Here is a 21,719-nt window from a genome sequence, read left to right on the forward strand (position 1 = left end):
TTCATGTGCGCGCTGCGTGTTGTTTTGGCTGCTCAGCAAGAAAGAACGTCAATATTGCACCTGCCAAAATAATCCTTGCCATCTTGGTGTAGCTTTAGACTGCTGCTCCTCTGAACTGGTTGACTCCTTTAAAATATCTCCCTCTTCTTCCTCTTTCACAGTTTTAACTAGACAGAACGTGTGGGATGCTCCCAAAAATGATGTTGGTACATCCAAGAGATATCATCCCCTCTCCCGCTTAGACACATACCTAATGAGCGAGGAGATTCCATGCACATTCTGCACATACTTTGTTAAAAAGTCTAGCACGTCTAGATCACGACATTCTGTACTCTGTGAACTTGGAGAAAAAAAAAAGAAGCTTAATTGCAATGTACACCTACATCTTTCCTCACACTGTAAAAGCATATCCTGCAACAACACTCTCCAAAAGCACACAGTGCTCTTTTCAAAACACTCTGAGCATGCAGGCTGATGATGGAAAATGTTAGCTAGTAAAATGCTGGAAAAGTGGGAGCCTCAGAAATGCATGCACTGAGTACTGCAGGGCCAGTGTAGCCGTCCAGCGCGGATCTCTGAGGAGGGTGACGCAATACAGGACGGGAGGGGATGCAGAGGAGAGGGGGCACAAATATGTTGACTATTACAAGCTCAAGCCCCCTCCTCCTCAACCACGTCCGCGCGTCAGTCCCACCCAACACTGAGGCCCATCTGGAGCGCCTCGTGACCCAACTGATTAAAAGCAGTTGTAGCCTTCGGTGAGATGTGGCCAATGGAATGTTGGGACTGTGGAAAGGCCCAGAATAAGTGTGTCTAAGAGGGCTGTGAATTTATGCAATGTGTATGTGATACTCCGCATGCTGATGTGTGCTCTATTTGTGTTGAATCACATGTGTGCATGCAGCCACACGTCCATTAGTGGCAGTCATCAGCGATCAATCAAATGGCATTAGAAAAACCCCCAGAGCTGAGTTGATGGACGGCCCCACTGGGACTGATGGGATGGCTCGACGGGAGCATCTCTGCACCTGAATCCCAGCTTCGGATCCTCCTGTTTCATGACCCCATTAGCCTCAACGTAAACAAATACAAACTGAGGGGTTAATACAGATCTCATGCTAAGGATTACAACCATCAGCTTTAACCGTAACCACAACCAGGAGAAACCAAACGTCTCCTCCACTTAGGGTAATATTTATCATCATATTTTATCATTGCTCTGTTGCCTTTTCCACCCATTTGCACCTCATCCACCCCAGATCTGGCAACCTGGCTGTGGAGGTGAAGGGGCGGCGAGTCCTCAGTGGTGCAGGTGAAGGTTCTCGCCGCCCCTTCACCTCCACACTGGCCTTCCGCTGTAACACCATCCAAACAAAAAGTTATTTACTGGGCTCTCCCGTCGAGTGGCATCACTCTCATTCTCCAGAGGTCTAAATGGAAAGCAGCCAACTGAGAATCTCATCTCTCCTGGCGGATGATACAACTCAAGATACCAGAGCCTCAGGTTCATCTTTACAGCTCTTGTCCCGGTAGGGGATCCTCCATGCGGTTAACGTTGAGCTCAACATATGTTTTACTACTTAATTGAATAATGAAGCGATGAGAGAGGAGGAAAAACCACATGACCGAGGACTGCACCGAAAGGCTGCCAGAGGAGGATTGTGCGGTGAAGGCTGCATACTTGGGTTTTAAAGCTGCGTTTTTATAAAAGCTGTGGCTACATGCATGTCAAGGATGCTTTCATCGTCTTTCATATGTGCAAAAAACTGAATCCTGCGAGGGATAAAAAAACCTGACAGCCCTGCCTCCTTTTGTCAGACTCCAAGTAAGGGTTTTAAGTGTAGCATCATGTTATGTAATTAAACCCATGCTTTCTAATTTAGTTTGGCTAAGCCTATTCAAGCCGCATGTTAACTTGCATTTTCACTAATGGAGCCTATTCGCCGTCCATGTGGCTTTCTGTTTTCGTCCTGCAGCTGTTTGGATGTTTGGCTGCCTCGGACCTAGTTATTCATTCTCCATCTTATTTGTTCATCGTGGGGAATCATAACATTTTATATGGAAGTGACAGATTATTATTAGTCATAAACTTCTCGCAGACATGCACTGAACTCCAGATTACTTCAGATTATACGGTTGAATGTGAGAAATCAGTTGCTGCGGACATTCTCCAGAGATTCTCCCAAAAGACTCTGGATAATGTTCGAATGAGCCAACGTGAGAATACAGAACGGTGGGAAATTATCCAGAGGGTTCACTGTGAGCCAGTAGGCATGTGTATGATGTTTCTACCACGTGAAGGACACGAGGACACACATTTTCTGGAGTTCATGTCTGAAAACAGCTATAGAAAGAGACAACGCTGCTGGTAATGTGGATGGATAAATGCTAGCCTGGACAGAGTGCTGACAAAGTTATAACCCTGTCGCTCTACCTCAGCTGACCCTCAACCGACAATAAAACATGTCAAAAGCTGCTGGTAGTCACAGCAAACAATAAAAAAGCCACAAAAAAATTTGAGGAAGTGTCCAATTCGATTTACAGCCTGGAAACACATATTCCACTTTCTGGATTTTATAGTATTTCAATAGATCATCCTGTAATGGAAATGGCCCCGGTTTGATTTCCGCAGCAGCAGATGCATATCCTGCAGCCAGACACACCGCAGCCACACTACCTGGTCACAACAACGAATCCCGGAAGGTAAATATTACATCGTAAAAAAATAATGCTGCCACAACAACACAATTAAATCCCCATTAAGGCAGACACGTGCAGGACAAAACAACATACACTTAGCCATTTGGCAGACAGGTCAGAGGCTGTGAGGGAGGACTGAACACAGCGGGTCTCCAGGCCATGATGACCACGCCCGGCCCAGCTGGAAACAATAAAAAACCTCATCTCTTCCTCTTCCCCTCCTGTCCCTTTCTGTTGCCTCCTCTCACTGCACCTCACAGGCCCTCCAACTCCGACAGGGTCCGTCTCTTTTGGTCTCACTATCTTTTCTTCCGTTATTCCTTTCACGCACCGTCTTCCCTTTTTTTCTGCCTCCATCAGACTGTTTTCTAATCATCCCTGGGCCCCATATAACTGAGAGGGAGTGTCCACTGCATTCTCCATCACCACAGTAAACAGTCAGTCAGCTGGTGAGCCACTCTCTCTGGCATGCATGCACGGGCCCTTTTAAAACCTAAACGCCAAAGGAAAAACAGCAAGGGAGAAACAGATGGATGTTGTTTGTGTTTTAGGGACAGACAATGGTAGTGAATTAGATTTCCAGGGGCGGGGGGGAGAGGTATACAGTTTTTGTAAAAATAGCAAATGTGGGGCCGTGACCTCTCCTGTGACACTGTCACATCGTTTTTTCCTGCAATTCATCACTGCTGATTAGTAAACGCGGGCTAAACCTATCTCCTGTCACGCTGTCGGAGGACCATTGGTGTAGAGGTGCTCTGAATGCTAATGTCATTTCATCAGTATCAGAGCAAAGCTGCACACACACACACACACAGACTGATACGGGACAGAGGGGATCGTTAACAATGTCTGTATGGCCACACAGCCTCAATCGCCTAACCAATCACATGCTCTGGCACTGAACAGGCAGCCAATTAACGCTCCCTTTGCTGTGTTGCCTGGTGGATATGAGGGGAAAACAGGAAAACGTGACCGGTCGACCAATGTTATGAAAGAGCTGGAAGGGCAGGAGAAGGACATGATGGTGTTTCGAGATTTTCAAAACATAACTACGAACAAACGATTCTCCCGCACTGACTGATCCATACATCAGGTACAGTCATTCAGAGATGACGCAGTGAAGGAAAGACGTGTTTTATATTCTGATGGGTGAGATTGCAGCGGGGGTGACTGACACACTCCAGTGATCTATGGATTCTCTGTCATGGCTCTGCAGAGGGATTCTCCCTCCCCCCCCCTGCTCCACCCTCTGACCGTCTTGCATGATGTAACTGCTCTGAGCAGAGTGATTGAGTTTAGATGTAGCGCCGCACGCCACAGTGGCAATCTGCCATTCAAATGATATGAAAGAAAGTGCATGCAAAAAAAATAAAAGTAAAAATCACCCTCCGCTGTGCAAGCAATATTTACAACCTCACCTCGAGAGACCCAACCTGTGAGCACTACACAACAACACGTCACACACACATGCACACATGCACGCACTCACAGCTCCACCCACAGACGAGGCTCCTCCCAGCCCTGTCTGCATTGCACCAAAGAGAGCTGCATCTTTTCCGAGCCGCTTTTTCAACAACCTGCGTCAAGGAGACTCGGCAGCATCCAGCTCCTTCTTAGTCACATCCTCCTCTGCCCGCTCTCTCTTTCCTTTCTGCAGCTCACAAAAACAGCGTACTTTAAGAAATCATAGATGAAAATGCATCTTTATGTTCTTTTCCTTTCCTGTGTTACCAAGGTGACACTGCAAGGACAAGGTGTTTCTCGGGTTTGTTGAATCCAAGCCTCGGGGGGACACAGCCTTCATGAGTTGTTTTCTGCAGTTCTGCAACACACACCGAGTGACATCGCTGCATGTTTACCGCAGCGCTGTGCACACACGTCGCAGGGATTAAGTCTCTGTGTGGATGGCTGGGGAGGGGTGTTGAGGGGGGGGGGTTATTGTGGCAGTGTGAGGTGAATCAGCATTCTGTTCACGCAGTTTTCCACTACAAGAATCAGCTGAACTGCTGAGGACAACGGTACGGCTCGAATTTACAGCCACGGGCAAACGTGTCCCGAGTCTGCAATGAGGAAAAAAACCCACAGTCTGCAGCTGCATGCAGCGACAATGACACAGCAAATAGTAGCCACAGGAGGGATATTCTTATATTTAATTTGTTTCTTGAGCGAGAAAAAACTACAAGCTGATCCATCAAAGCTTCTCTGTGCAATCTTTGGCTTCCTGACAACGTTTAATGCTGTTTTTTAGTTTTCTTTCTAGATTAACATGTTTTCATAAACCCCCCTCGGTGCTTGGTTGTCACACATTCATAGTTTCATGAGTCCAGCACCTATAAATCATTAAACAGTATAAATTAACTGGACCAAAACGTATGCTTCTAATAAGTGCTGAGTGCTGCTTGTAACAGGATCCTGTCAAAATGCTTCTCGGTGCAAGTCAGAGGTTCATGTATCTCAGGTCACGGAGCTTAAAACTGCCCTCTGAGTATAAACATTAACCTGTCTCAGTGGGAGGCTTTACGTCAGGGTCTAATGCCTCAGCACATCTTAGATCACTGAGACTACATGTGCTTCACACTTTGTCCCAGGTAGATTTATTTAAAAACCCCATCATTCTCAATTCTTTTTTTAAATACGCAATTCTTAGGTCTCAGGATCAAATTACCAACTTTTGAAAATGGATTTTAATCATGACTCAAGTTGGATATTGAGTATAGAGGGGGTGGCACCTTAACACAAATGTTCATCTGTGCCTATATCACCAACATTTCTCTAATTTCTTCTTTCAAAGTTGTTCCTCTACATCTATGGCACTTCTTTTTTTTAATCCTGAAGGATTTGTATTGTTCAAAAATCCAAAACCACAAGAACATGGCTTCAGTCAGGACCACATTAAGTTCTCAACACAGTGAAGCAAATCCTTCAGATTGATCGATTTTCCAGCTGAGAGAGCAAGCGATAACGCCATCTGAAATCTGGACTTGAAGACAATCCGTGAAAGACTAGATAAGCTTGTCAATTTCCACCCACATGCTCAAATTGTCAGGCCCAACAGTTCAGCTCATTACAGTGTCCATGAATTAAAGAAGAGGGATGAAACTGAGAGAAAGGAGCAGACTTACTCTGTTCCTCCCTGAGGGAATTGTGTGCCACATGGGCACATGTGCTCGCATGAGGGCTGATTAAAGTTCTGATCTCTGCTTGGGACTGATTTGGAAGTTTTATGACTCTCTCCTTCCCTCCCTTTTTCCCGCCTGAGTTGCTGCCCCTCGGGTGCTTTCATATGCTAATGGTCGGGGCAATTGTGCGGGCCAACAGCCTGGAATTCCTCCCCACAAAGGAGAAATGGAGAGGGAAAGACAGAGGAGAGAAAAGGGACAGAGAGAGACACAGAGAGAGAGAGAGAGAGAGAGACCAGACGATGGTGCTGATCAGAGGATGTTTGCAATGAAAGCACAGAAAGCCCAAGCGTGGTCATAGTGTGTGCTAGATGCTAGTGTGGTTTTTTGTACAGCCAATAAGAATGTGCAAGTGTCACTTCTATTTCTTCTATTTGTTATTATAGCTTTTAAAATCTATTGTATGGTATTTCACTGTCAGCTTTTTTTCTAACTTCACTTTTCTGTCAAATACAAATAAAGTTTGCTGAAATTACTGATTCTGAACCAGAACACTTTCGCGTACAAATTGTTTAAACGATAAGCAGATTCTCACAACCGTGGCAGATCCATTGTCAGCACTGACCGGGGGAGGAGTTGTCTGATCATTTCAAATACCAAACAACATCATCTAGAATTAAATATTCAGTCTCAAGCTTAAACAAATAGCCAATCAATCAAATAACTTCAAGCAAAAAATTGCAAGTCCCCAGGTCCGATAAAGCTTCGAGGGGCACATGTGAAGCCCCTCCTGCGGTGTTGGGTGTGGTCCGTCACTACAGGGACGTCAGTGGAGGTGTCTACGAGTGCAGCAGCGAGGCAGCCACCCCCCACATCAACTTCCCAGAGCCAGAGGCCGACAGACAAAGAGAGAGGACACACACACCAACGTTCTGTCCGTCCAGCCATCTCAGCTAACCCCTCCCTTCAGAGACAGAGAGCAGGTGGGCCAATTAGAGTCCCCAGGGTCCCCCCCCCACCCAGATGCGAGCGAGACCATCGGTATAATTGGTTTCCTCATGTATGAATTATTAATCCTGGTTGCTCTTTGAGGTTTTTGACAGAAGAGTAGTGTGACAGTGCGCCCTCTGACACTCAAGACTGTCCAGTTTAACGTGTCATGTTAAAACAACCCTCCAGAGCAAAGCAGAGAGTTGTATCTGTGAGCGAAACGCTGTCGCTTGAAAACGCTGTAGCTTGAAAAGGTCGAGGGAAACGGCAGCTTTTAAAATGGAGAGGCCTGATGAATGCAAAGATGTGTAATTTGAAAGCATAATCCAAATTGTTGGCAACTATTTTTACGTGATTCGATGAATCTTGTGTTTTTCGTTGAGACTTGAATGATCACAGTTGACGATGCTGATGATCAAAAAGGGAAGAACACATTAATAGAGGTGCGGCCTTGTAGTTATTGGTCGCAGTCATGTTGATTCCCTGGCTCCTCTCCCTGTGTCTCATACCAGGTGTCGGGCTGTAAATATTTCATGAAGCCTCAGTGCTGTGCCACTGGGGCACAAAGGCCGGTTTGAGTGTCCAGGACAGCAGAGGCTCTCTGGAAACAGAGGCCCATCAGTTCGGCTTGGGACACAAACAATTTTCAGCACTGCTAAAATTAAATTAGGGGAAGGGGCAGGCCAGAGAGCAGTGCTGCCACATTGCTCAACACGGCAAGACTTCTTTACTCCTCACATCAGACATTCCATGGCGAAATGAAAAAAGAGGAGGGGGTGATGGTGGTGCACGAAACAATGAGCTGTCTGTGTGAGCATCCAGTGAAAAAGCCGAAAAGGCATGTCGGCGATATGAAGTGTTAGTGAGGGTGCCAAGTTGACTTCTGTGACAATGGATACATACAAGATGGCCCCACAAAGAGCACTGTATGACAGAGGGAAGAAATCATATGTTCAGATGCAAGTGCACATATGTCAACATGGAAAGGCTTTGACCTTTGCACCCTCGTACTTAACATGTCATCCCATTACATGTGCACATTTTCCACTGTATTTAACCAAGCAGCCTTTGATTTCAGCCTGAAAACGGATATGAATATGATGTGGATGAATATTTTTCAAATGGTTCAGATGCAGTTATATTTACAGATACTATCTCAGTAACTTCAAGAGAGTTCACTTGTACTGGAGCCAAGGGAAAGAGTTTTCAGTCCAAGAATCACTTGTTAAATCACCCGATAAGACTCCTTCAGAGTCGAGCCACCTAAAGCTGCACGAGGAACTCAGTGTGCAAAAGCAGGGACACTCGGAGGTCAGAACACCGAGCACTCCCCGGTCTCCATTTCCACGCTGCACAACTGTATGAATGCTGGCTATTAATACTCAGCATGTCGGGGATGCCTTCCCTGGAGAACGCCAGGGAGCAACGGGGGACAGAGACCGAAGGCTAACTCAGAAAATGAGCAAGGTGAGGAGATGAAAATCTACAGGTAGAAAAAGGTGGACTGTTGGTGTTCGGAGAGTCAGGGACCTTTGTTACATGCCCCCCATTCATCTCTCTTGCTATTACTTGCTTTTCAAAAAACAATAAATCCTCCAATAATAATACAAAAGATTCATGTGTTATAAAACAAAAATAGAGGGAAAACTGACCTGATTATTCCATGCGCAGTACAGATTGCAGATCAGGCTCCAGTTGTTGTTAATCATACAGTCGAGAACTTTAAGATGAGCCATCTTACATTTGACTTAAGAAATCCAAGCCACCTGCCCCTCAGCTGTGTGCACTAAACCCTGCTGTGCCAGGCAGCACCCTGCTGGCACCGATGCCACCCTGACAGAGACGAGGGCACAGGGAGGCAAGATGGATCAGCAGAAGGCTAAGGGTGCATCTCTGCGTCCATCTGTGAGCCCAGCGGGCATCCTGTCAGCCATGGCCATCACCCCCAGTCACGCTTCATTAACGATATGTTAATGATCTATGCTGCTCACAAAAACATGGGAATTATCCCATACATTAAAAAAATACTGTCCCTGGAGCGGAGAGAGAGAAAGAGTTATCAGCAGTCCGGTGCAAATAAGTCCACCTAGGTATCGATGTGCAGCAGAGGTGTCTCCATGGTTATGCAGCAAAATGTCGACCAGCCGGTGAAAGAGGAACTGAAAAGACGATGAAACAGACTTTTTCTTGTCATCTGCCTCCGCATTTTGGGACAGATCCCTCTTTTTAATTCTTCCTGTGTCTCTTCTCGTGATGGTGTCTCATCCCGACTGTCTGTGCCTCCCTGTGCTTGTCTCTGCAGCAGTACCAGGCAGAGGCAGCCTGAACACCAGAGCACCACATACTCACTCTAAATCAACTTGCATCCGGCCGCAATGCAGGAGGTAACCGGGGACAGAGTGATGTCCTTCATTTTCTTAACTATTCAGGACACAGCTAAGAACAGCCGAAGGTGTCCCGTCATTGATTCAATGCGCACCTTCCTCCGCTGTCTCGCATTAAAGTTAAAGCACACTTAAAGCTAGTAACAACCCAAGAGGCTTCGAGTTGTCGATGACGTCCTGTGCAGAGCTACAGAGAAGACGACTGTGCCGGTTTCAAACATGACCAATTTTGCTGGTAAGACAGGATTCTGTGCAGTGCAACTTATTTCATTACTCTGCAAAAAAGTCTCGCTGACTAAAGGCGAGAAGAGTGCCGCAGCCCCCACCGCCACGGAGACAAAATCCCAAGTCGGAAGTCAGCTCTCTTTGAGTAAACGAACGTGCACTTAAAGACTTCCTCTCGCCACGGGATGTGAAAGAAATCAAAACTTTTGAGGGAGGAAAATATGCCGGAAATGCACAAGGAGAGAATTAGGAAACCAGTGGATGCCAGTAAACTGTTGTCTGGGATTGTTTATGTTCCTTCCACCCTTTGATGCTGCATGACGTCCAGATGGTTGTGATTGTGACATTAGCTGTTCATCAGTGAGACGCTCATACAAGAAACACCATAACCAATTAGCAGCGAGGATTAGCCTGAGGTGGGGTTTAAAATTTTCATAAATATTTAATAATAACCTCTAAGTTCTACATGACGCTCCCATCTTTGCCTTTTTTTCTGTCTTAGAGGGATCCACAGGATGTAACTACGAAGTAGCTGTGTGAATCTATGGCGGGAGCGAAAGAGACGTTCTCAGGTGAGAGAGAAATGAAGATGTCTGACTGCCTGCATGGCCAGTAAAAACTTTATGGATGGTAGCGTGAATACTCAGATTCAGCGCTGCAGAGCTAAAGAACGCAGCATAAGAGCTTAACACCCTCTCTTGTGTAATTATGAAAAGTGCAAAAATATTTTGGCTCAGGACGAATTAGAAGTCGGTCGGTCGCCACAGTTTGGATAATTATCGGGATACACTGCATCCTTCTTACATTTAAACAGTTTGGAAGGAGACATCAGAACTCCACATATCACAAAGAGAAGGGTAAAGACAACTTGAGCGATCATTCAGACACAAGACTCTGCATTAGGTCAGGAGGCTACACTCACAGTCTGCACAGAAAGGTCAGCCAAGTCCCACAGGCCGCTCTCAGTGAGCAGACATGATGACCCCGGGCCCCACGACACACTATCAAGAGACCAGTTGGGGAGGTGATGTCAACGCTCTCCTCTGCTTGCCCCTCATAACTCTGAAAACCACCTAGTGTTGACCATCATCAACACACAGCCTCTGTGCCAGAACCCCAGTGGCTATGATTTACTGGAAAACTTTGGTTTCACATAAAAGAAGTAATGATATGTAAGATATAACGGTAATAATGGTAATCAATCCAGTAGTTTTTGAGTAATCTTGCTTACAAACAAACTAACAGACAGACAGGGCTGAATCATAACCTCCCCGACGAAGGGGGACAAAAGAACAATAAATTGTTTAATATTTGTTGAGCATCATGTAGGTCCAAAATTGCCTCATGTTGGAATAAATTCAAAATAAAATGTTGAATTATTAAGATGCAAATGTCTAAATAAACAGTAAACCACTGTGGCATCATGCAGCAGCACGTGTACGAACACTCCCTCCACCACAGGCCAGGAATAGACCAGTAAAGAGTAAAAGCACACGGCCCACCCCCCGCTGAAGCCAAAACAATCAAATCAATTCTGAATCTCATGGCGTTTTCCAGGCGCACACACACACACACACACAACAGAGGGTGCAGGCGTGTTTTCATGGATGTCACGGTTACATCATATCACTCAGTGATAATGGATTTGACAACAATACACACTATGGAAGTCATGTGAAGCTTACTGAGGAGTTAATGGTTTTTAAATACAGTGAGAGAAATTATCACACATTGTTCTTAACAACCTGATCCATCACACTTTACTAAGAAGCACCCAGTTGTTGTTGGGAATCTGATTTGAGGGGCTTCAATTCAAGATTTGTGTGGTAGTAGTTCTACTGGTGATTTTCTAGATGTTAAATGTTAGAATGGAAACTCACATTTGAAGGATGGCAAGGTTATTATTTTATTTGACAAATTACCTGTGAATTAACGAGACAGTGCCCGTGTCAGGGGAGAGAGATGCTCCAGTTTTTTTACACTTCTGTGTCCATGCTCTTTTTAGCTTCACTCTCAAATCCGTGTTAAATCTTGTTCTTGGGTCCAAATAACCCTTAATTCATCCATTTTAACTGACAGCACGTTGGCGGTTTCATTAAATGACACACACCCTGCGGTTCTAGCGACAACTGCAAGGTCGTAATTAAGTGGTTGCGGTCAATTTAGGGAGATTATATTTACTGTCAGAGACGACAGGAGCTTTCACAACACAGCGGACTTTGCCGTCGTTCAGTGGCACCTCTGCCATCCATTCATGAAATCGCTCCTTCATTAGCAGGCCCTCCTTCATTCAGTCAGAGTGACCTTGTTCATTTCCACGACTGACGGCGAGAGGAAATAATGTGGTTTCCTGCCAGAGCCCACGCTAACACAAGATATCTGATAACATTACATTACACAAGGATCGCTTAAAAACAAATAACGCTCTTGCGCATGTGGTTTAAAGCGGTTTTACATACAGTCGTTTCACGAACTTTCCCCTGTGTGAAACTTCTACGTAGCTGCAGTCTATACGTTCATCATCACATTACATAATCTTTGGCTTATAGAGCGAGCAGGGTGTAAAATATACAGGACGGAAGAGGAGTGTGAATATTCAGACACACTGAGCTGTTGATGCACTTCACACACACACACACACACACACACACACACACACACTCCAGCCCCTGACTGACTCGTGTATGTCATGTCTCGGAGCCAAAGATAGAGCAGTGATGGGGGCAAGTGTTGACAGAGATGCCTTGGGCATGTGTAATAGATAGCGTCTCAGCCTCACTGAGCATTAGACTGGTTCTGTTCTGCCTGTCTGCCTGCATCTGGCAACCCCCCCCCACACACACACCCTCAAACTCCCACCGCTCACCATCTTTTTTCTGCCCCCCCCCACCTCTATTGTACAAGGGGGAGGGGGCATCCAAGCAGAAGAGGCTGTGACATTGAGCCAATCGGCAGAAGAGCCAACAAAAAAATGATGGAGAAGAAAAAGAAAGAGGCATATTTGCCCCAAAATGTTAAACTCTCACCCCCCCGACACATGTAAAACACACACATACATTTTGGGTGACCTTGAGTGGGTGAGGCGTGCCTACCAGTTTCCCTTTTTGTCTCGTCCAGGAAAAAATAGCGACAGCCACTGGGAAGTTTGATTCCGATAAGAGATGCCAAAACACACAGTCCACTTTAAGATTGACGATAAACCGTGAGGCAGATCTGGTGTTTCCAAACTGGGGAAAGTCCTCAGAGAGAGAGAGAGAGAAAGAGAGAGAAAGTTCACTTCTGTATTCACTCTCTCTCTGTGAGTGTTTGCTCTAAAACAGCCGTCAGTTCACGTCCAGGTCAGTGTTTTGTTTGCTGAATATGAAAGAACCACGACACGCTGCACGAGACGCATTAGATTTGCAAATGTATGCAAATGAAAATCGTTTTGTCTCTGCTGTGACTGATGAATGATTCCAAACACTGATAAATGATGTGTTTTTGTTCTGGAGATGCTGCTGATGTTGTTTTTGTTGAGATTTTGTTTTCTTGCAAGGACTAAAATACACCATCAGACTCCGAAGACTGGAAATGTCTGTTTTTCTTTGACGCTGAATGCGTTCATCTGCGCACGTATGTGGAAAGATTTAATCTTCCTTTATAAAAAAAACCTCTTACATGGCTCAAACTGACCACTGTCGCATTCCCAGCCTGGCGTAATGATACTGTTCTGACCAACAGTCACACATCCGGGGATTTCTGGAGAAAACGAACAGCATTTCCAGGACAGTGATCCTTTTTTCCCTCTCTCTCTCTACACACCCACAGCGTTCATCTTTTCATGGGTTAAATATAGCACTGCTAAAAAACACGCGGGAATAGAGGACGGGTGAAAGACAAGCATGTTGCTTAGTGGAGGGGGGGGTGTTATGGAGCTGGGAGGGGCTATATTTAGAGCAAAGCTGAGAGCATCACCAGCAGCCAGAGCACCACCATTGATGTCGTGCTCCACTACATGAATGATGGTCGTGATCAATACCTGCTGGAGGAAGATTCACAGCTGTGTGATTTCATTTGATCGTTCAGATTTGTTCTTTCAGGTTTTGCCAAATATCGATTAAAAGTAAAGATTTAAAAATGAAACGAGGAAGAGAAAGAGACCCAGCAAAAGAGAAGTGCTATTTTGATTCAATTGACTGTTCTAGTAAATGACTAATAGATTCACAGGATGGAAATAGAAATGGATAAAATCACATTTTCACGCGTTTCATGAAATTTAAAGGAAACTATTAACACCTATGGCATTCATAAAGGCATGATTGAAATGATAAGTCAATTAATCTGCAATTATTTAGATAATCCATTCAGAATTTTAGCAATTCTTTCAATCCAAAATGCCCCAAAATTCTAAATTTAGTTGCAGTTATCATCCATTTGATATGTAAAATAATAAAATATCGAGATAATACTGTTGGTTGGACAAAACAAGAGGTTTTGATGATGTCAACATAGACTGGACACAAATTTTGTAGACTCATTTTCAGTTTAACAAATAATCGTTAGTCGCTGCCATTATTCTAACTATCACTTGGTTCATCAATCTTTTTTGTCAGTAGTGTTTCCCTCATATGGGCAGAAGTGAAGGCCTCAGCTGCTTCATGACTACCCTGCTAGTGTCAGTGTGACAGTGTGAATGAGGCCAGGAGGGAGGGACGCAGACGTTATACACGTGGGGTGTTTTTCTCTTTAACGACTGGGGCAGCTGTGCCTAAATTACCCCTGCGTTGCTAACGTCGCTTTGACAGTAGCAGCATGTGTGTCTGGGGAGGCGGGGGGGGGGGGGTAATATTTGAGACCCCACCGCTTGCAGTATCCCTCATTAACAAGCCGGAATGATACAGGGGGAGTGGGGGGAGGAGTGGGGGGAGGAGAGGGGAGCCCCGTCCTGCCTGGGGTCTCAGCTCACATCAGCAGTTCATGAGCAGCGAAGCCTGAAAGTTGTCAGGTTTTGTGTTGTAGGAGGCATCAGGTAGAAAAAAGAAAAACACCTGCTTCCCTCCACTGTCGAGCCTCAGGCTGCGAAAAAAAAATCTCAGGCTAAATATTGGCACACTGACTCACAGGTGACTCACGTGCTCTTACACAGAAGTGATTCATTAAGAAACAAGCAAATTGAAATCTCTCATCAGTGCATTAAGCTGCGAAAAGCATCCTCACAGTGACAGGGACTATTTAAAACCAGTGAAACCTAATCTGTTGGGTTTAGCTGATTTAAACCCTGAAGCAGGAGAGTGTCGGGGGCTGAGGAGTTAGTGGAGACGTTGGCTGATGTATGTTTGATGCTCCCGCTCAACATCTGGGAGTTCTTCAGTCTGCGGCGTTGCAGTTTTAATTAGCGATGGAAAGTCAGGTGATGTTATGGGAAACATTGATGGGGTTGCAGAGACAGATGCGAGGAAAACCGCACCGCGCTCACACTTACTCCTGCCAGACTCAAATATCTCAACCAGGAGTCAGGACAGCGACAGAAACAACCAAATGCTCTTCTCGCTAGCTCGAACAAACGAGAACTTCTACTTATGATGCGTTTCCAACACACATCCTCTGCAGACACCTCAGCTCTGAGCACCTCCTTGCACCAACCATTTCATAAACTCTGGCACCGTTCGCACACTGCCTCACCCCATTTCCAAAGATTTATGTCGTCCATCCGCAGCTAGTTCTGACACAGTAAGAGGATTACAGCGCACAGACAGAACTGTTGCCATTTTCTGATGATGGATTAATCCAAAACACGCCAACCGCTGCAGCGCTGTTATGACATGTACCTAGACAAGCTGGACTCTCTGATGATGATGATGATGATGATTTTGCTGATGTAACAGCTGAAGCCACCGTGTGTAAGAGGCAAAGGATGAGCTCTACAATGTGCCATTTATCAGTGTTTGGCATGCAGACCTGCAAAAGACCCAGTAAGATTAACACTGCAAGCACAAAACTCTCTTTGTGCACTTAACCAGTTTGTCAGAGTGGGGAAAAAAATGAACCCGATCACCCCGAACACTGGCAGCTCGCTGCAACACTTAGCTCACACTCGCTCTGCTCCTCTCTCTCTGAGTGCATGTCACGGATTTCCTTAAAAGTGAGAATACCTCTGAACCAGCGCTGATGAAGTTACAGTTGATAAGTAGGACTCATGGATGCTTCTCATCTGTACAGGTGACAGTTATCACCAGTAAATCCACATGCGAGCATCAGGGCCAGCAGGAAAGTAACACAAAGCTCGCACTGTGACAATAATAGATAATCTAATCTGGTAAAAAAAAATATATATATACACTTAAGGCTGATGTATGCTAAATATTAGATTCAGAAAGGGGTGGAGCGTTCTGTCTGTGCTTAATTTGTGTTATTTTGTTTTCATGTTAAATTTGTGCATGTCTTCTGAAAGCTTAGGGATAGGCACTTAACAGATGGAAAGGAGCAGTACCACAGGAAATCCTGAGGGGGGGTAGTGTAGCCAAACAACGAGCCAAACCCTTAGAGGACAGAAACTACAAACATCTATTATTGTTGTTGTCAGAAAGTCTAGACTCTGCGCTGCCCTCTAGTGAATGCAACCATGCCAACGTAAAGGACGTGTTGACAGTGACCGTTACATAAGACGAATCTCTTTGTGTGCGTAAAAAATGAAAAAGCATTAATGAGCCTTTGGTCCAGTGATTGTGGAGCATACAAATCCCCCCTGAGCAGAAGTCTGATCTTGTCAACAACAGCGACCGACCTTCGGGGACCAGGGTCATATTCCAGCCTCTCACTGCCACATTTGAATCCAGCAGCTTACTTCAACACGACAAAAGAACATCCTCCCCTTATGTCGCCACCATGAGTGATAAGCCCTTGGGACAGAGGATTGTGGACGACTGCACAGAGGCCAACGTTGTCCATTTTCTCAGATTATGCTGAAGTGCGACTTTCAATTACCCGAAGGAGAAATACTAGAAAAGTTATCAACTTCCAACTTTCTGCCCAGACATGCAACGAGAGCTGTGTGTTATTCCTCAAGGCGAACATTCATCAGGCATCCCTCGTACCGGTGAATGAAGCAAATCGGTAAACCACACTGGAGCCTGCTTTGACAGCCAGGGGCCGAGTCACAACCCCATCCAAAAGTCTTACCTCGCAAGACGGAGTTACGGCTTTGTGTTGTTTACTCTCCTCGTTGTCCTGTAGTGAATCACTCCAACGCGCTGCCATCATTTCATTTCAAACCGCAGAGGAGGAAGAAGTCCTTTAGAGTCCACATTGAGGTGAGGCGGATGAAGTCCAGGAAAAAAAAAAAAGAAAAAGGTTGAAAAGTCCTAATCCACACTGTCCTCTTTCTTCATGTCTGTCAGCGCTTGGAACCTGGACACAAAATGGACAAGTTGGTGTAGTAAACATTTATACAAGGGATAGAACAGCAACTGCAAGAAGACGCCCTGAAATGAACTTCTGAAAATGACAAATACTACAGCAACACATTAATAATTGATTTTGAATCCATTCAACAGTTACACTCCATACACACAAATACACATGTTCTCTCACGTAGTGTGTGCATGTGGACTTTCAATGATTCCGCTCATAAGATATGAATTAACAGCTTCTGTAGGTTTTCAGGAAGCTTTACACATAACCAATTATATTTATTACACAAGCTCCAACACATGTGACTTGATAAACAGTGTGTTGGGTTTGTTCTCCCACACTGACCTTGTGTATAAGGTTTCAGTATATTGCAGGATGTATGTAGTATTTTGTATGTTGCATCTTTTCGCTTTACAGATTTATAATGTAGTTATTTTCCAAAGCAGCACTAGTAGTAGCTTCCTCTACATAACGAGGACTGAGAGCAGTGGATGGTGTGTGTGGATGAGAAGGAGCCACAGCAGGTGGATGGTGGAGGGTGTCTCCCCGCAGAGTGCCACCTTCATCATTGTATTTGCACACATGCATGTAAATACTGTTGTTCGTGGGCTGCGGTGCAATCTGCAGCCATCGTGAGGCCAAATTTAAAAGGTGAGCACCGAAGTGTTTATTCCTCCGGTGGCTTTAAGAGGGAAAATCCCCTCGAGTCCGTTACTACGAGCTGCGGCTGCTGTTGACAGACTGAGTCTACGACAGGTTGCTGCTGTAGAGAAAACACGAGCACCTACCTGTTAGAAACCCGGACCGAGCCCACACGTCGTCCATGTTCGAGCGAAGAGCCGGTGTGTTGGTCGGAATCCTCCAGAGGACCCGGAGCTGGGTGGACACAGAGGCTGTCAGGGAGATTAGAGAGCGGGACACTCAGCCTCCTGGCTCCCGGAGCTCCGGAGCTCGCTACCTGTTAGGACGAAGAACACCCGGGAAAAACCATGGTAGACGCCCTCCAGCGCGCGTTTCTCCGCCGGGGAGAGCCGACGATCGCTCAGCCTCCTGCCCTCATTCATTCCCCTTCATCTCGGAGCCGCAGCTCGACGCCAAACTGTCGGAAGAAGCAAAGAACCCGCAGAAAGTAGCGTGCAGTCGTGCGTGTTCTCCTGTTGGCGGCGCGGCGGTCTGGAGGACAAGCTCCGGACTCTGCCCCGGCCCCGCCCACAGACCCCGCCCACCCGCAGGAGCATGTCCAATCAGGCGGTCGGTTTAAATTTGGAATTTTGAAGCGGGCCAATTGGAGGTGTTGTTACATAACAAGTCCAATATAGATAGATAGATAGATATAAAGAGAATATAGATAGATAGATAGATAGATAGATAGAGAGAGAGAGAGAGAGAGATAGATAGATAATATAGATATAGAGATAGAGAGAGAGAGAGAGAGAGAGAGATAGATAGACAGACAGATAGATAGATAGATATATTAGCGAGAATATAGATAGATAGATAGATTAGTGAGAATATAGATAGATAGATAGATTAGTGAGAATATAGATAGATAGATAGATTAGTGAGAATATAGACAGATAGATAGATAGATAGATTAGTGAGAATATAGATAGATAGATAGATAGATAGATAGATAGATAGATAGATTAGCGAGAATATAGATAGATAGATAGATAGATAGATTAGCGAGAATATAGATAGAGAGAGAGAGAGAGAGAGAGAGAGAGAGGGATAGATAGATAGATAGATAGAGAGGGATAGATAGATAGATAGATAGATAGATAGATAGATAGATAGATAGATAGATAGATAGATAGATAGAGTGTATTTGAACTGTAGATACCATGAAGGTTTTGATACGTCTCCAGTTGAGTGAGGTTCTTCAGATGATCTAACTCGTTCACTGAGACGTGCTCTCACAGCACATCGGCTCATAAACACTTTCCCCTCACACTCTGTCATTAAGCCTTTCAGTCCTTTAAAGAGAGCAACTGAAATCACAGGAACATCATTAACTGACGGGGGGAAAAGCCTGAGGCCCGCACATATGCTGAGCTCTCCAATTTCCTAACGCTCAACCAGTGAAACATATTTGCCAAGCCATTATCAACTGTCCTTAACTTTATTAGGGGGACATGTAGGGCATGGCAGCCACATGGGACTCACATGAAAAAAAAGGGCCACACAGCTGATGTGCGGAAAGACAAAGGCTGACAGTTTTCTGTTTGCAGGCTCCTCCAGCGGCACAATAGAAGATAGGACAATGGGACTCCTCTGACCCACACTGTGGCGAGGTTTCCCTGGTTTCAGAGAGGCGCTATTGTCTAAAGAACTGGTGCACTCTCAACTAGACAATGGACAACTTAAACTGATGGAAGTGGGACTCTGCGTTATGTGACGGTAAACAAGAAGTTTGGATTCATCTAATGAAATGTGTTTATTAAACGCACACTACATTAAAAATGCAGCAAGAGGATTGTATTGATTTGACATAAAGTGCATTAGTGGAATGAAGTTTCTGCTTGCAAGAGAACTATTAAAAGGTTTGACTGGTGCTTTCTCATTTTTCTGAATGGCAAAGTGAGGAGTTTAGATGAATGAATGGTGAGCAACAACAGCATTAATACAATCATTGCATTGCATTGCAGTGATTAAAGTTCCCTGTGGCACGCTTATGCTTTGAATTTCACTTTTTCCGACCTTATTTCAGTCGCCTCTGCAGAAAGTTCTGCAAAAGCATTTGTATGAACACTGACTGCTGATTCCTTGACACCAAATATGTGACTACAGAATCAGATCGACTCAAACATTCAGCAGGAGAGAGATTACAAACTGTCTCGTGGCAGCAAAATGTTTGGCTGGATTAGGACGTCACATGAAGCCCAAGTTCAAAGCCTGGCAGCGTTAGGATTAGAACAGGTGGAAATGACTCTACAGCACAGAATGCAAAGTGTGCGAAACTGGTTTTCGACACTCCTTTACTCACACAGACAATATGACGTCCATTACACATGACGTATACAACTACATTCATCAGGTTCTTCTTTAAGCTGTAGTTGAGCTTGAGAGTTTAAGAGGATGAGGATCACGACCCGCTCCAGGTTGTGTAAGTGGACCTGGCACAGAGTTTGATGACTGGATGAAACCCAGCAGCAGTCAATCCATCAAACCCTCTGGCCAGCCGGTCTATAACTGGAATGCAACGAACGCCAGGGAGGATGTTCTTTCTATTTGTGACTGAAGATGCGTCAGTGAAGCAGTTTTCATTCAGTTCCAAACTGGAAATGAAGAAGTCATTCAGTAATTCAGCAGAAGCACAAACAGAAATTTCAGTGTAATAGTTGTAGACATTTTGAGATATTGATATATTTTCTTTCTTGTTCATGTCTGGCTGTTAAATACCAAACTTTAGAGGATAATTCCAACAATTCAAACCTAAAAGCTCATCAATTGACCAATTAACACATTTCTGTCAGTAGATCCCTTTCACCTAAAACTTCCACACTAAACCTTTAAGACAATAAAAACATTTGTAAATCCACAGTTAAAACAACATAACAGCTGGTTTTGAGAAATACGCTCTCTATCTGTTGAGCTGGTGACATCTAATCCTATCGCCCCCGTCTCTAGCCACTGGCTTCATATGTCAAACGCATGGATGTGTGGTCATTCAAATGTACAATTCCAGGTTTGTTCCTTTTGTTCTGGGCACAGTTTACCTGTAGCCTACTTTCCTGGACTGGCCCCTTCCTCTGTTCCCTTGACGGAACACAACAAAGCCGCAGCATGTGAAAACCGCAAGGCTTTTTGTCCCATCTTGCTTTCAACAAACCCTCCCTCCAGGTGAAAGACAATGGCCCCCGGGTTCCCAGGGCCGTGCGGGTGGCATTAGCGCTGGGATAAGTTAACCACTACCGCCAACTGCTGATGTTTTATGATAAGGACACATGGGGTTGCAGCCGCAGGAACAACGGGAGTGTTTGTGGCTCCAGATGAACAGATAGCACACAACTAAAACGCTGTGTAATTTGTTGAGCGTCTTTTCGTCTTCCTTATCTCATTCCTCTGCACCTTAAGGGTCAAGGACAAGCGATAAAACCCGACTGAGCGCAGGGTTCCTCTGAGCGTATTAGCGGAGGTGTTGTTTACCACCGCAGATGTGAAACCTGAGAGCGTTTTGAAAGCACAACATGGAAACGGAATGCTCCAAACCTCCCAGATCTCTCTTTTGTTTGCATCCACTCATATTGTCCACATGGCAACTCATTTACCAGGTCATTTCACTTGGAGAGGCCTTGTCGCTGGAGCTGGACCATTACCTTTGGAAACATGCTTGTAAAAAGTGAGGCAGGAAAACATTTCTGGAAATAAAAATGTCTGAAACAACCAAAATGATAATATATGATCCTACGCTTTAGACTTCATTAGTTTACTTAGAGCGGTGATGAGTGCACAAGTTAAGAGCCAAACACCTTCAACCCAGAGTGAACCCTGAATTCTTCACTATCTTTTCGTTGAGAAGTTTCATCGCATGATAATTACAAATATCCTTAATTCTTTACAGAATCATAATAACTAACCCGTCATGCTATGTGAACACTGTTTGGAGTTTCAGGTGATTTAGAATAAAGAGTGCATAACCACATGATAACACTGCCCGAGTGCATGCTGGGTGAAGTGAAGCTTGTTCTGGTCTGTTTGTCGACATGCACAATTGACTCTCTCAGTCACACGGATGATGGCAACAGAACACAGAAAATACCTCAGTGTGTGTGTGTGTGTGTGTCACATGTATGTTTGTGCTCCAGTCTGCAGGTATTTTGATTTCTAGCCTCCACACTGCAGCACCATCCTCCAGACATCAAGCACTAAGAGCTTAATTGCTGCAGTAGAAACCTCATGAAAACACAAC

At 45.0% G+C, this 21,719-nt stretch overlaps 1 protein-coding gene across 3 annotated transcripts in view; it reads right to left on the minus strand.

Moving 5' to 3' along the window:
- The window catches only part of arhgap21a (Rho GTPase activating protein 21a), a 70,308-nt gene extending 52,350 nt beyond the window's left edge, over window positions 1–17,958 (minus strand). For 2 of the 3 annotated variants that reach the window (XM_069512052.1, XM_069512051.1), the window contains exons 1-2: window positions 17,596–17,958; window positions 16,577–16,804 (exon numbers count right to left, since the gene is read on the minus strand). In XM_069512052.1, coding sequence (XP_069368153.1) covers window positions 16,577–16,657 — 81 coding nt within the window. In that variant the 5' untranslated portion in view covers window positions 16,658–16,804; window positions 17,596–17,958. Of the gene's footprint in view, window positions 1–8,461; window positions 8,627–16,576; window positions 16,805–17,595 lie in introns of those variants that run through there. The other variant, XM_069512050.1, reaches the window with a different exon arrangement.
- Between the last annotated feature and the right edge of the window lie 3,761 nt (window positions 17,959–21,719).

The sequence above is a fragment of the Paralichthys olivaceus genome, chromosome 17, assembly GCF_024713975.1.
Source record: "Paralichthys olivaceus isolate ysfri-2021 chromosome 17, ASM2471397v2, whole genome shotgun sequence".
Classification (NCBI taxonomy): domain Eukaryota; kingdom Metazoa; phylum Chordata; class Actinopteri; order Pleuronectiformes; family Paralichthyidae; genus Paralichthys; species Paralichthys olivaceus.